The sequence below is a fragment of the Pyrus communis genome, chromosome 1 (assembly GCF_963583255.1).
Source record: "Pyrus communis chromosome 1, drPyrComm1.1, whole genome shotgun sequence".
NCBI classification, from domain to species: Eukaryota; Viridiplantae; Streptophyta; class Magnoliopsida; order Rosales; family Rosaceae; genus Pyrus; species Pyrus communis.
In genome coordinates, this window is record NC_084803.1 from 6,090,554 (window position 1) to 6,104,152 (window position 13,599).

At 40.7% G+C, this 13,599-nt stretch overlaps 3 protein-coding genes and 2 pseudogenes across 4 annotated transcripts; 2 read left to right on the plus strand and 3 right to left on the minus strand.

The window, feature by feature from the left end:
* Window positions 1-214: 214 nt before the first annotated feature.
* LOC137733616 (serine/threonine-protein kinase AFC3) lies at window positions 215-3,951 on the plus strand. Of its 2 annotated transcripts, none has more exons than XM_068472761.1 (12): window positions 215-555; window positions 718-838; window positions 944-970; window positions 1,057-1,210; window positions 1,300-1,348; window positions 1,626-1,740; window positions 1,901-1,992; window positions 2,083-2,230; window positions 3,000-3,064; window positions 3,144-3,241; window positions 3,393-3,498; window positions 3,635-3,951. In XM_068472761.1, exons 1-12 carry the CDS (start codon window positions 448-450, stop codon window positions 3,659-3,661), a joined length of 1,110 nt encoding a protein of 369 aa, XP_068328862.1. In that variant the 5' UTR covers window positions 215-447; the 3' UTR covers window positions 3,662-3,951. The 2 variants fall into 2 exon arrangements, with proteins under 2 accessions (XP_068328862.1, XP_068328855.1); XM_068472754.1 differs by having other exon boundaries at window positions 216-555; window positions 3,613-3,951.
* A 188-nt stretch (window positions 3,952-4,139) lies between these two features.
* On the minus strand, window positions 4,140-6,447 carry LOC137716475 (putative pentatricopeptide repeat-containing protein At3g15130; annotated as a pseudogene).
* Window positions 6,343-7,971, plus strand: LOC137730175 (pentatricopeptide repeat-containing protein At2g20540-like). The gene has a single exon (XM_068469273.1). The coding sequence runs from the start codon at window positions 6,343-6,345 to the stop codon at window positions 7,969-7,971; it is 1,629 nt and encodes a 542-aa protein (XP_068325374.1).
* A 321-nt stretch (window positions 7,972-8,292) lies between these two features.
* Window positions 8,293-9,520, minus strand: LOC137718153 (uncharacterized). The gene is made up of 3 exons (XM_068457659.1): window positions 9,210-9,520; window positions 9,023-9,124; window positions 8,293-8,939 (listed from the first exon to the last, which is right to left on the minus strand). Exons 1-3 carry the CDS (start codon window positions 9,433-9,435, stop codon window positions 8,410-8,412), a joined length of 858 nt encoding a protein of 285 aa, XP_068313760.1. The 5' UTR covers window positions 9,436-9,520; the 3' UTR covers window positions 8,293-8,409.
* A 1,086-nt stretch (window positions 9,521-10,606) lies between these two features.
* LOC137728959 (tRNA (guanine-N(7)-)-methyltransferase-like) lies at window positions 10,607-12,183 on the minus strand (annotated as a pseudogene).
* Window positions 12,184-13,599: the final 1,416 nt, after the last annotated feature.

Genomic DNA, 13,599 nt, shown 5'->3' on the forward strand with positions numbered 1-13,599 from the left:
AAATACGAATATAAAATGACAATTTTCTAATTTAATAGTTCGGAAAGAATAAAGAACATTAAAAATATTACGAATCATGAAATGGCAATTTGAGATGGGATCCGAATACAGTGTGGGGTCTAAGATGGGCCTAATTGGGCTTTAGACCAATAGAGAGGAAATGTTAAGGCATGAGAAATGGCGGCGCAACTAATCTTATCTTTGAAACCGCCAATCTCCACCGTCGCATATAAAGCAAAACGCAGACTGTAACATCCTTATATAACTAACATTTAACAAGCCCTAACCTCCTCTGTCGGTACGGTGCCTGTTGGCTGCTAATCTCTCGCCGTTTCTTTCTCCAGTAACCGATTCCTACGAGCTTCGTCTCAGAAACCATAGAAAATTTCCCAAATTTTTGTTGTGAGAATTTTGGTTGCAGACGGCCGGGGATCGAATTTGATTCAGATGGTGTCGACGGTGGGAGTAGAGACTAGAATGGAGAACTCGCAGAATCGAATCCGGAAGCGGCCGAGGTCGGCGTGGGACGTCGGCCCATCGCAATCGGAACCGGAGGTTGGTTTTGGGCTATTCAATTGTTAGGGTTAGGGTTTCCAAATGAGAAGGAACGACAAGATTGGGGCTTTTTTTGTGCCGCATGTGGATTTAGGGTTTGCAGTGATTAATGGTAATCGGACAGGGATGAAAATGGTTGATGGATGCATCTTGTTTTTGTAGGCTCAACGGGCTGTGATGGCATGTAATGAAGGGAATGGAAGGCGTGGATCGCCTCCGAAACGAGACGATGATCGGGAAGGGCATTATATTTACAATCTCGGCGAGAATCTCACTTCAAGATGTGAGTTTTTCCTGAAAATTTAGCACATTGTTCTTGTTTTTTGTTAATTACATGTTTGTATCCGGTAATGATGTTGTTTTGGGGTTGTTTACGTTGATTTGGCAGATAAAATACTTAACAAGATGGGTGAAGGTTAGATGTCAAGTGTCCTGCTGTCTACAAGATTTTATTTTTTTGTCATTCTGCTTGTGTCATTCAGCATATTGCTAGTGCTGTAGGCACATTTGGCCGAGTTTTGGAATGTTGGGACCGTCAAACACGAGAGTATGTGGCAATCAAGGTAGTTCGAAGCATACGAAAATATCGGGAAGCAGCAATGATTGAGGTTGATGTGCTTGAACAGCTAGCTAAGCATGATAAGGGCAACTCACGGTACATGTCTTCTGGGTTTAGCTGATAGAATTGCTGGTTCAATCATTGTGATGTCGTCTAACTTCGAGCATGTTAATACATTGATGCAGCTGTGTGCAGATTCGCACTTGGTTTGATTACCGCAATCACATTTGCATTGTAAGTATCCCAATTAAATTCCTTCATGTTACTCTTTTGCTCCATTATGTTGTACTCTTTGACTGTTTTCTGCTTGCTGTTCTGAATCTGTGTAATATTTTTTTCCACCATGCTGGTTATCTTCCTTCAAGTAGTTTAATGATCGATTCTCATATGCATGTAATACCAATCGAGCTTTCAGATATTTACAGTTGATATTAGTGTGTCCATGGACTTTATTTATAGAACTGAGAACTAAACAGAAACCTTCATTTGGATGCATTTAATGGTTTCTCAGGTGTTTGAGAAGCTTGGACCAAGCTTATTTGATTTTATAAAGAGAAATAAATACTGCCCATTCCCTGTGGATCTTGTTCGGGAATTTGGACGACAGCTTTTGGAATCTGTAGCATGTGTGTGGATAGTTCTTAGTCTCATTCTCTTTTTTAATTTTATTGTAACCAGTCACGCAAATCTGTTTATTGGCCTCTTGTCTGTCCATGGCTGTAACAGGGTGTTTTAATTCAGTCCTTTTGTTTTTAACTTACAATTTTTCTTCAATATATCCAACAGATATGCACGACTTACGCTTAATTCACACTGACCTGAAGCCAGAAAATATTCTTCTTGTGTCCTCTGAATATGTAAAGCTTCCTGGTTCTAAGGTATCTTGGACTTTTACAATTTAAAGTTCATGCCATGTTTCATATTTGGGTACAGACTCAGTTAATAAAAAGTGCTTGAAAATGGTACAGAGGTTTTCTTCAGATGAAACAAATTACAGGTGCTTGCCCAAGTCTAGTGCCATTAAGCTGATTGATTTTGGTAGTACAGTGTCTGATGATCAGAACCATAGCTCCATTGTTTCTACCAGGCATTACAGAGCCCCTGAGATTATTCTAGGTAACTAATTACGGTGCTGGCCAGCCAAAATGTGTTATCATTTCCTTTTTTATTCACCTTCTGTTCCCATCTTACTGAAACCATACTAAGCAATATGGTGATTGATGAAAAGAACTGTCTTACTGGTGATTTAGAAAAGTACTTGAGGCTGGTACATCTGTAAACAAGTTTATTCAAAGGGAGTGTTTAACAGAGTCATAGGAGGTCATTGTGGTGCATTAGTCACGTTTTTTTATGCTGGATCCCCCAACATGGTCAATAAGAACACATTACATTGTGGCATCAATAACCATTTGGAACATATTAAGGGCACGTTGCAGTATGGCATTGATAGTAGACTTATAACAATCTTTATTAGCTTTTACCGTATTGCTGTGGTTTCTTCATTTTATTAAGATGCATCAGTAGCATAGGATATTCATGTTTTTTTCCCTTCCCCTAAGCTGTTTCTTGGGTCTGTTTTGAGTTGAGTTTGGTGACATTTCCAGCATGGTCATCCTTTACTTGTCCTGGTTCTGCAGAGTGTAATCGTTTTTTGTGTTGGTTTGTAAAGATTATAGCTTACCACCTATTTGTTAACCTAATTTTGTTTTACTTTATTCTCTCTTGTCATTTTAACTTATTATGGAAGTAGAGAAAAAATCATTTAGTTGTTTTTGGTAATAATTATTCTGTTACAATGGTCAAGCTTTATCTTGCGTACATCTCAGGTACTGACCAGTAATAGTACCTAAATTGTTCTCATCATTGCTGTATGTCTATCTTGCAGGTCTAGGATGGACTTACCCCTGTGATCTGTGGAGTGTAGGGTGCATTCTTATTGAACTTTGTTCGGTTAGTCCTACATTACTTTATCCTGGTTCGAATATGGATTCTTCTGGTCAGGAATTTCTAAGATGGGGAATTTTGTCAGGGTGAGGCATTATTTCAGACGCACGAGAACTTGGAGCATTTGGCAATGATGGAGAGGGTATTGGGACCTCTGCCACAGCATATGACCCGAAAGGCCAAGTATGTATTGAAATATCTATTTTTTTACAAGAACATGGTTGACCGAGTTTTGTATTGGATCTGGAGCACTTTTAAGTTTTGATTATTTTATTGAATTAGAAATTGGATGAGATTTATTCAAAAATTGGTACCATTTTTTATCCGTGTGTAGCCATGGTGCTGAAAAGTATTTTAGGCGGGGTGCACGACTGAATTGGCCTTTAGGAGCAGTTTCAAGGGAAAGCATTAGAGCTGTTAAGAAGCTCAACTGTTTAAAGGTTTTACCTTTTTCTTCTCGCTATTTCAGTTCCATAAAAGTATTTACATGATTTGATATCTTGTGGAATTTCTTGATTTCTTAGTTGATATGATGTCATTTATTTTGTATACAGGATCTGATATTGCGACTTGTAGGGTCGTCGAAAGCCAGTTCCTACCTGACTGATTTGTTGTTCGGGTTGCTGAAATATGATCCTTCTGAACGCCTCACGGCTCGACAGGCACTTGATCACCCCTTCTTCAAGATTCCAACCTGAGGAACCGCATCGCGAAATATAATTGGGTTCCCTATGTTAGGATTCGAAGAAGGCAAAGCTAGCTCTTCTAAGGATGGCGAGAGATCGAGGGGGAGAGAGAGATGGAGAGAGCTCAAATAGTAAGTTGAGCTTCACTTGTATATGTACAAATAGTATAGTGGCCTCATCTATGAAATACTGAACTTTTTCACTTACCCATTTTGAATTAGTCTTGGTGATTCTAAAATGCATGGAGTTTTCGTGCTTTTTCGGCGTGCTCTGCCTCATATTTTCACGTCCTTTTACCTCTTGCACTCTGCTCTTTATTTTGTCCCGTGATTTTCCTAGATCTATTATATTCGACGGCCACAAAGTCAGAAATAAAGACTGCTATAATCGCTTCCTTTTTTTTTTTTGTTGATCACCCACAATTTATTAGATCACACAAGTACACAACGCTGCCATTGAAAGGAAAAAGTAGACCAATAAGTTAGATGAATTACGTGTCAATGGGTTATCACCAATAATCTCCACAAGAACACAAGCCGTCCTCAAACTTGTGAAACCTATTTGCATCTCTCACCAGAAACACCACCTTCAAAACCTTCGACAAGCCTTTGATAAAAGCATGGCAATCCCCACACACTCTCAAGTTCTTGAAAATCCGAATCGTTTTGTTTCCCTTCTCCATCTCACCACACACCAACGCCAACCCGATTGCCAACTTCTCACTGTGAAATCTCAAGCTCTCCTCCTTCGACTCCTCTTCCACGTCGTGCAGTGCAAACCTCACCCCATGAACATAACCCAGCTCGGATTTTATTCTCTTTTCCATCTCCTTCAACACTTGATGAATCTTTTCCGTAAGCGGGTGTGTCTCATCCCCATTGTAGAAGAAGTAGACCCCCTTGTTGATCTCCACCCAACTGCGTCCTGCCTCTTTCTTTAACCCTTTCATCTTAAACAGTTTTCTTATTCTCTCGCACTCTTTCCAGTAACCGGCCTCAGCGTAGATGTTTGACAGCATCACATAGTTGACAGGGTTATTGCTGTCCAGTTTCAGAAGCGTCTCGCCTACTTCTCTCCCTATTTCCAAGTCCCCATGTACTCTACAAGCACCAAGTAGAGTTTGCTGTATTCCAACATTCGGTTTCAAGGGCATGTTGTCGATGAGATTCTTGGCTTCTTTTACGCGTCCAGCTCTGCCGAGGAGATCGACCATACAAGCATAATGCTCTACAATTGGTTTGATCCGTTTGTCGAGACACAATCTTGAGAAGTGATCTTTGCATTCTTCTATTAGTCCAGAATGGCTGCAGGCTGAGAGCACGGCCAAGTAAGTCACCCCATCGGGTTCTATGTCATCCGATTGCATTTGTTGGAACAGACGTACAGATTTCCTTCCAAGACCATGCTTTCCGTAGCCTGTGATCATAATCGTCCAAGAAATTACATTCCTCGCCGGAGTTTCATTAAACAGTCTTTCTGCCTCGTCTGTTAATCCACACTTGAGATACATATCCAGAATCGAATTAGTTACTGATATGTCTAAACCAGATGGGATTTTGAGCGTGAAAGCATGCATTTGCCTACCTTGTTCAACCAGGGCAAAATCAGCAAACACGCCCATAAGGCTTGAGAGAACAAACCCGTCTACTTGATGATCGATACTAACCCTGAGCTGCCTAAACAAGTCCATGGCTTGTAGTAGATTGCATTCTTGGGCATAACCAAGAATCAGGGAACTCCAGGATACCAAATTCTTCTGTTCAATTTGATCGAATACCCTCTGAGCTTCAGTTAAGTGCCCGCATTTTACATACAGATCGACAAGAGCACCAGCAATAGTAGTCCGAACTGAGCACAGGAATCCTCTTGTGATTAAGGAGGAATGTATTTGGCTTCCTTGCCGGACTGCTCCAAGACCACTGCAAGCTTTCAGCGTACTTGTAATCGTATATTCGTCGGGGACTTCTCCTAGCCCTTGCATTTTCCTAAATAAGAGCAAAGCTCTCTCCCCATTTCCTTCAAGTGTGAATCCAGCTATCATCGCGTTCCAACTGATAAGATTCTTAACTGGCATAACATCGAACATTCGTGCTGCTTCGTGAAATCTTGCACATTTCGCATACATGTCGAGGATAGAATTGCTCACCACTGTAACCCATTCAAAACCAGATTTGGTGCACATATTGTGAATCTGCATTCCATTCTCAACAATGCCCACAAACCCAGACGCCTTCAGATTGATCGAAAACACTCATTCGGTTTAATTCCCGAAAACCCCATTCTACTAAATAGAGACAGTGAGCCTTTGGCATTACCGTTCTGTAAGTATCCACACATTACAGCCGTCCACGAAACAACATTTCTCTCAGGCATTCTATCAAACACCTCAAAGGCAATCCCCATTCTCCCACATTTGCCATACATATCTATGAGATCGTTGTTTAACATTAAGTCAAGCCCAAATCCCAATCTCATCACCATCCCATGAGCCTGCAGTCCCTGATCAAGCAGCAAATTCTTCGAACAGTTCCGAAGGATATTCGCCAACCTCTGCCGCTCATTCATCCTTCCGAGCAACCCCGTTTTGCAAAGTCCCTAATGGCAACGAGATTCAGCGCCTTATCTGTCAGAGAACTGGAAAATTCCTTCGTACCCAGGTTACTAAATTGCAAAAGCACAAAAGGGTTGAAGAAAATTCACGCTCAGATTGTGAAGCTCTCGTTGTCACAGAGCAATTTCTTGGTGACAAAAATGGTGGACGTGTGTGACAACAGTGGGGATTTGCGCTACGCTGGTTTGCTATTCGAACAAGTTATGGAATCAAACGTGTTTCTGTTCAACGCCACGATCAGAGCTTATACGCATAATCAAATGTATGATTTAGCAATCAATTTGTATAAGCAAATGCTGAGAGAAGCAGAGAACCAAAAACTTCCTGACAAATTCACGTTCCCATTTGTGATCAAATCTTGCGCGGCGATATTCTGTGAAGTTTTGGGGAGGCAAGTTCATGCCCAAGTGTGTAAATTTGGGCCGAAGTCGCATTTGCTGATTGAGAATGCTTTGATGGATTTGTATTTGAAATGTGATAATTTAGCAGATGCACACAAGGTGTTTGACGGAATGTCTGAACCGGATGTCATTTCTTGGAATAGTCTCCTTTCTGGGTATGTTAGATTGGGGAAGATGAGAGGGGCAAGGGCAGTGTTTGAGGAAATTCCTAACAAGACTATTGTGTCTTGGACAGCAATGGTTTCAGGGTATACGAGAATCAGGTGCTACGCCGAAGCTCTGGATATGTTCCGGCGAATGCAAATGCTGGATATTGAACCTGATGAGATTAGTATTGTTTCTGTTTTGCCGGCTTGCGCACAGCTTGGAGCTCTTGAGGTTGGGAAATGGATTCACATGTACTCGGAAAAGAAGCTGCTATTGCAGTCGGTTTGTGTTTGCAATGCCCTGATTGAAATGTACGTGAAGTGTGGCTGCATTGATCAGGCTTGGCACTTGTTTGATCAGATGCTGGAGAGGGATGTGATTTCTTGGAGTACCATGATAGCAGGGCTGGCGAATTACGGGAAAGCTCGCGAAGCAGTTGAACTGTTTCAAGAGATGCAAATAGTGAAGGTTGAACCGAATGGTGTTACGTTTCTAGGTCTTTTATCAGCCTGCACACATGCTGGTTTATGGAATGAGGGAGTTAAGTACTTTGATTCCATGAGAGAAGATCATAATATAGAACCGGAAATCGAGCATTATGGTTGTTTAGTTGATCTTCTGGGACGTGCCGGACACCTTGATCAGGCTCTTGACAGAATAAACAAGATGCCGATGAATCCAGGCTCAAAGATTTGGGGTTCGTTGTTAAGTTCCTGCAGGACTCATTGCAATCTCGAGATTGCCATTACCGCAATGGAGCACCTTTCGGTGCTTGAACCAGATGAGGCAGGTAACTATGTGCTACTTTCCAATATATATGCAGACCTAGGGAAGTGGGAGGATGTGTCAAGGATGAGGAAACTTATAAGAAGTAAGAGCATGAAGAGAACCCCAGGTTGCAGTTCGATCGAGGTTGACAATGTGGTTATGGAATTTGTGGCCGGCGACGATTCAAAACCATTTGCGAGAGACATCTTTTCCATGCTAGAGCTGCTTCTTTCGGAGCAGAACATACCAGATGATAAGTTCGACGCAACACCAGAGGACTGCAGTCAATTCTTGTGTTAAAATCGGTATACGCTCGGGCTGAGAAACGCCCAGAATACAAAACTGTAAACAATCACTTCATTCTTCCAGGAATCTAAATTGTTTTTTTTTTCTCATAGCTGGTTACCTGAACTGTATAACTTGACCAAAATGTTGGTTTTGCAGATGAGGGAGGCTAACGGCCGAGGAAAATGGGGTTAGAACTATCAAGACGAGTACGAAAATGGCGAAGACGAAAGGTACTAGCCATTCTTTCGATCATTTTTTTTAAATCCCAAATGAATGCATAGGTGCTAACATAGATAAAAACATAGCTATTTGTCTCCAACTGCAGATTTCCAACCAACAAAATGACACGACAACAAAAATATCAGAAATTCGGAAGCAAAGTTGATCAATTTCATTTATATAAACTCCCATTCCAAACAAAAAGACATACAAATCCTACTCCTAGCTGAACTACTGAGCAAAAGAGAGGCCACAAATAACAATTATTGCATACACAGCACAGTCCATAAACAGAGCATCAAGTACCTTCTTTCCCAACAAGCCTATCCCTAAAGCCTTCCCTAACCGCTCGGCCCACTCATACTCACTACCACTCATAGTTTGACCCTCACCAATTCCGGCAGGCACTCTGTGGTGTCTTTGTCGACCGCTGTCCAAAATTCGAGCAAGCACAAGTGTCACATTGGTCACCAAAACCAGGTACAGAGGCCTAAAACCCAAAAGGGTTTTCAACAATTTACTACCCAGTAAAGGAAAACCCAGATGGGAAAAAACCACCAGTACCGCAACCGCCATGGAAATGTAAATTCGGATCCTTTCTGATGCTTCAATGGCGCCACTAATTCTACTCGCAGTGAAAAGTCTAGGCTTCTCAAACGACAATGATGATGGTCGTGACTCATTCTGAACAGTTGATGGTGGTGATTCATCCTGAACCGTTGACGATGATGACCGTCTTTCCTCAATCTCAGGAGTGAAATCTGCAGACCCACAACCGCCATTAGCAAACACAACAACAGCAACTAAAGATGGAGACTTCCGGAGATAGAGTGAAAGAGGGTACCTGGGATTTGACCTGGGACGTGGGTTTCGGTCTGGGACGTCGGTGATTCATTCTGAACCGTTGATGGTGCTGACCACATTTCCTCAATCTCAGGAGTGAAAACTGCAGACCCACAACCGCCATTAGCAACTACAACAACAAAGCAACTAAAGATTAAGGCTTTTGGAGATAGAGAGAAAAAGGGTACCTGGGATTTGATCTGGGACGTGGGTTTTGGGAATCTGATCCGGGGAAATCGACGGCCGGGATGGCAGGTCTGTATCTTCACTGTGAGTTGCTGGGTCTGGCGGTGGTGAAGAAGAAAAAGAGGAGGAGGGGGGTAGGGTTTGGATCCGACCCGTGATTAGGGCAAGGCGGTCGGACCCTCGCTCCATGATCTTCCTCCGTCGGGCTTCTCGGCTGTTTGTGGTCATTTTTTCCTTCAATCAATCGATGACCGCTTAGTATTTTGCTTCTCAGTGAAGGCTGCAGTTCATACGAGTCTGTGATATCAGCTCTAGTTCTGGGTCGGTTGGTTTTGGATACTCTGCTTTTGATTCGGACCCGAGTCCGATAGTAGTAAATTCCCAACTTGACCTCGTCTATTAACCAGCCTTTTTTTTATGAAAATTGTTATTAGCACTCTAAAAATCTTATTCTACACTCTAAAGTTTCTATATTTGAAAAGAAAAATACACTTGTAAGGAGTGTAGAATGAGATTTTTGAAGTGTCAATAACACTTCCCTTTTCTATTTCTCATTTATATATCTCAAAACTGACGTCAACAAAATAAAGACTGAATTTCACCGACAACGGTTATAGGCTATTACTTGACTCCACGACAATTCTTTGATTCAATTATTTAATAAAAAAAACATTCATTAAAAATGAGAATAAGCGTGTCTTTCAATACAATGGAGTTTGAGTTTCACTGACAACAATTATCGGCTATTAATTATGTATCAACAATGTCTTGGTTCAAACTTAATCAAAATTATTCATTGGAGGTGAGAATGAACGTGTCTCACAAAGTGAATATTGAGTGTCACTAGATGAAATAATCATTGGTTATTAACTAGTCATCAATGATCATTGTCGATTCAATAAACTAATCACAACCGTTCACAAAAGAGTGAGAAATGGGCTCTTTTCAAAAGTACAACTAGTTAATTTTTTTCTTACCAATTACCGATTTGGGTGGGGTGGGAGAGCCTCAAATTCGGATGAGAAGGGCCACAATGGTGCTTGGTTCCCACTATGACACTAGCCCTCCTCCTTACCAATTACCAACTTTGATAACTGATAAGTATTAACTATGAATGTCACTTAGTACTCCAGTCTAGTGACATTTTTCTTCACTTGTAAGTAATTTTAACCAAATTATTATGACCAACACATTGCAGGAGTACATGTTGTAACATTGCTTTCTTAAATAGCATGAATAATGACTTGCTTCTTTGTAAAATGTAAGTGATATAATGGTAAATAGCGTAACGCTAAAAACATTCATAGTTCAACAAAAATTTGTAAATCAAAGATTTCAAAAACCAGATGATCTTCTCAAGAGTTGTTAGCAAACTCCTTCAAAAGAAAGAATAATCCACTACTATTTTTAAGTTAATCAATCCATCTGTCGACTAAGATAAAACACCCAGAGTCATAGAGATGGCGCAATGCGTCTGTAAACCGCTCGGAAAGTCTGTCCCCCATTTCTGTCAACCTTCTGTCCTTCCTAGGTTGCAGAACTCAAGAGCTTCGTAACTGGATCTGCGTTGAGCTCTACGTCGGTGAGAGCTTCAAACATGGGGTGATTCTCCAAGCAAGTCTTCATCCAGTCTCCGAGTTCCTCAACATCCGTAATTGTGTACATGATCCCACCGCCTTCTAGACCATAAGCATACTCGTCCAGCAAGAAAGGACTGATCACTCCACGCCGATGATTTTTCTCTTTGAAGTGAGGATCCGGGAACAGGAAAAACGTCTTTGAAAGCTGCCCTTTCTCAAAGTAGTTTGGAATGTATTTCATGGAATTAGTCCGAACGACTGAGATATTTTGGTATTGACCCGGATTTGTCACCTTAATGCCAAGATCCTTTCCTTCACGTACTCTGTCACCTTATCCCTAAGCTCCATTCCGATTATCAAAGTCTCGGGGAAAAGGGTTGACAGACTTATCAGAACGCCAAAACCACAACCGATATCTGCAAACTGGATCTTCTTACAGCTATCAACTTGATCGGATGAGGGGAAGTATTGCGGGTAATGAAGAGAATAATCTACGTGACGCGGGGAGACAGGTACTGGAAATGGAAGTCACTCAGAGGGTTGCTGTGTGCTCTTGCTCGGTAGAAGCGCTTCCGAGGCAGGCCAGTTGCCTTGCTAAACGTTGGGTTTGTTTCCTTCCCCGACATGACTTATTTCAGCTAACTGCAGTAACAAGCAGGAATTTCAGGACATAATGCTAAATTATAAAGGGAATCATAAAATGCGAAACTAAAGTACAAATTCCCCTCTTGTTGCTTAGGCAACTTAACTTAAATCGTCAACGTAGTGAGGCGTGGAGCGAAAGGCCTAACTCCACGACTGTCCCTAACTCCGCATTGTCGACATAATGCTAGTCAGGAATACGTAAGTTCCACTAAAACAAGTGTTGTACAAAAGATGTCTGGGAGAGCAAAATGCAATCACCACTGTAAATCTTTGGAAAGTAACTAACTGCGAGCAATGTATAAACCATTAACGAAATCTCTATTCCTTGGATTCTAACTAGACAAACCAAATTGTAAGGAAAGAGTGTTGTTTCGGATATCTGACTTTTTCCACTTCTCTTAACTTCCAAATAATTTATTGGTGCATAAATTCGAAAGCAATTTCATAGAGGCATTACCGCAAACAGGTGGTGGGCGTATGTAACACGTACCAATTTCAACAAAACAAAGAAGATGAATGTTTACCACAGATTAAAAAATCAATAGAAAACAAAACTAAATCATTTGAATTGTTCAGAAGAAGCCTCAGATGGCCTAAAACCACAATAACAATGGAAAACCAGAGAAGGAAGGTTCAAAGAGAAGAAACACAGACCTGGGAACAAAAATTTGAAGCTTTTTGGAAGATGGAGGATCTCTGCTACCAAGTGTCGGGAGGCCGGGAGGGAAAGTACCGAGCGACTGGAATTAATTTACAGAGCCAGACAGGTCGGAGCGAAACGAAAAGGAGAGACTAAGATTGGGCTCTGGTGTATGCGGGTTGACTCAATTTTAGCCCAATTTCTTCAGGGTTAATATATCCAAGCCCATTTTGATACAAGTAAATAAAAAATGTGCCACGAGGCCCACGGGCCACGACTTAATGGCCCATGACCCAGCTATTTTTCGAGGTGACGCTCTTTTGCCACACAAAATTTTCACATTTTGTTGGCGCACTCTATAATACATGTAAATCTCACATGCAAGTGTGTTATTTTTGTGTGTTGAATAATTCATAAAAATAATTAATGAGGGGACAGAATCACCAATGAAAAGAAGCATTGAGAAATGTATTTTCATAAAATCACTAAACACGTGGAATGCATTTCTCTTCAATATCCTTAAAGTAATTATCCAATTAATTTTATTGTTTTTTGATAATATTGGAGGTGGAGAAATCGAACACATGACGTTATGTGCAAGAATCGTATCAAACAATGTATCACCTGTGTCTAAGTAATGTTCTTTAATCACTTAGCTGCAAGCCCATTGTAAGGGCTAAACTATTTAGTTAAGAAAGATTTTAGTCCTTAAATAAAAATTCAAGCCCCAAATTCTTAGCTCTAAAATTGCCGAAACCATTTGGTACACCAAATTCAAACTTCAACTATGAAGTTGTTCTAGAAAAAAATCCACTACATTACAAAGATCTGATTCAACAAAATTTAGTGTAATGGGTAATGCTAGAGAAACTAGATTTGTAGACAAAATTTGTAAACTAAATGGCATGGAACCTCATGATTTGATTATTATTTAAGTATTGATAAAACGTGCTCATTTCTTATTGATGACATATTATTTAGTTTGCAAATTTTGTCTACAAATTTAGTCTCCCTTTACCTTAGTGTAATTAAATGCGTTGACGCATGCTAATAAGAGTCTAGTATATCAAGATCACAGAATGACGATATCTAATGATCGACTCGTGCCTTGAACAAACTTTGATCTGAGTTTTCCTTGTATTTCTTTTTCAAGATATTAATTAGATCTCCACATATATAGATAAGTGTATATAACTAATTAATCAGCCTCTCGACACCTGTGTATATGCAGGCAGAAGCAATTTACTGCCCGTCCCCCTCACACGTATTAATGGAAAAGATAACCTGAAATTTAATGTAAGGATTTTTACATCCCATCGTATGTGTTCTTGTCGTAATCATACGCATGTTTATATGCAAAATGATATCTAAATTTAGTAAAACACAATCTCAGTACTCAACAGAAATCAGGCGAAACGTGTCCTTTAATGTTTCTCTCCATAGTCAGCTAGCTGTGGGTACAAAGTCTTAACATAGCAAATTGATGGGTCTGCCAGCATGCATGGCCCGAGTTTCTAATTAAGTTCT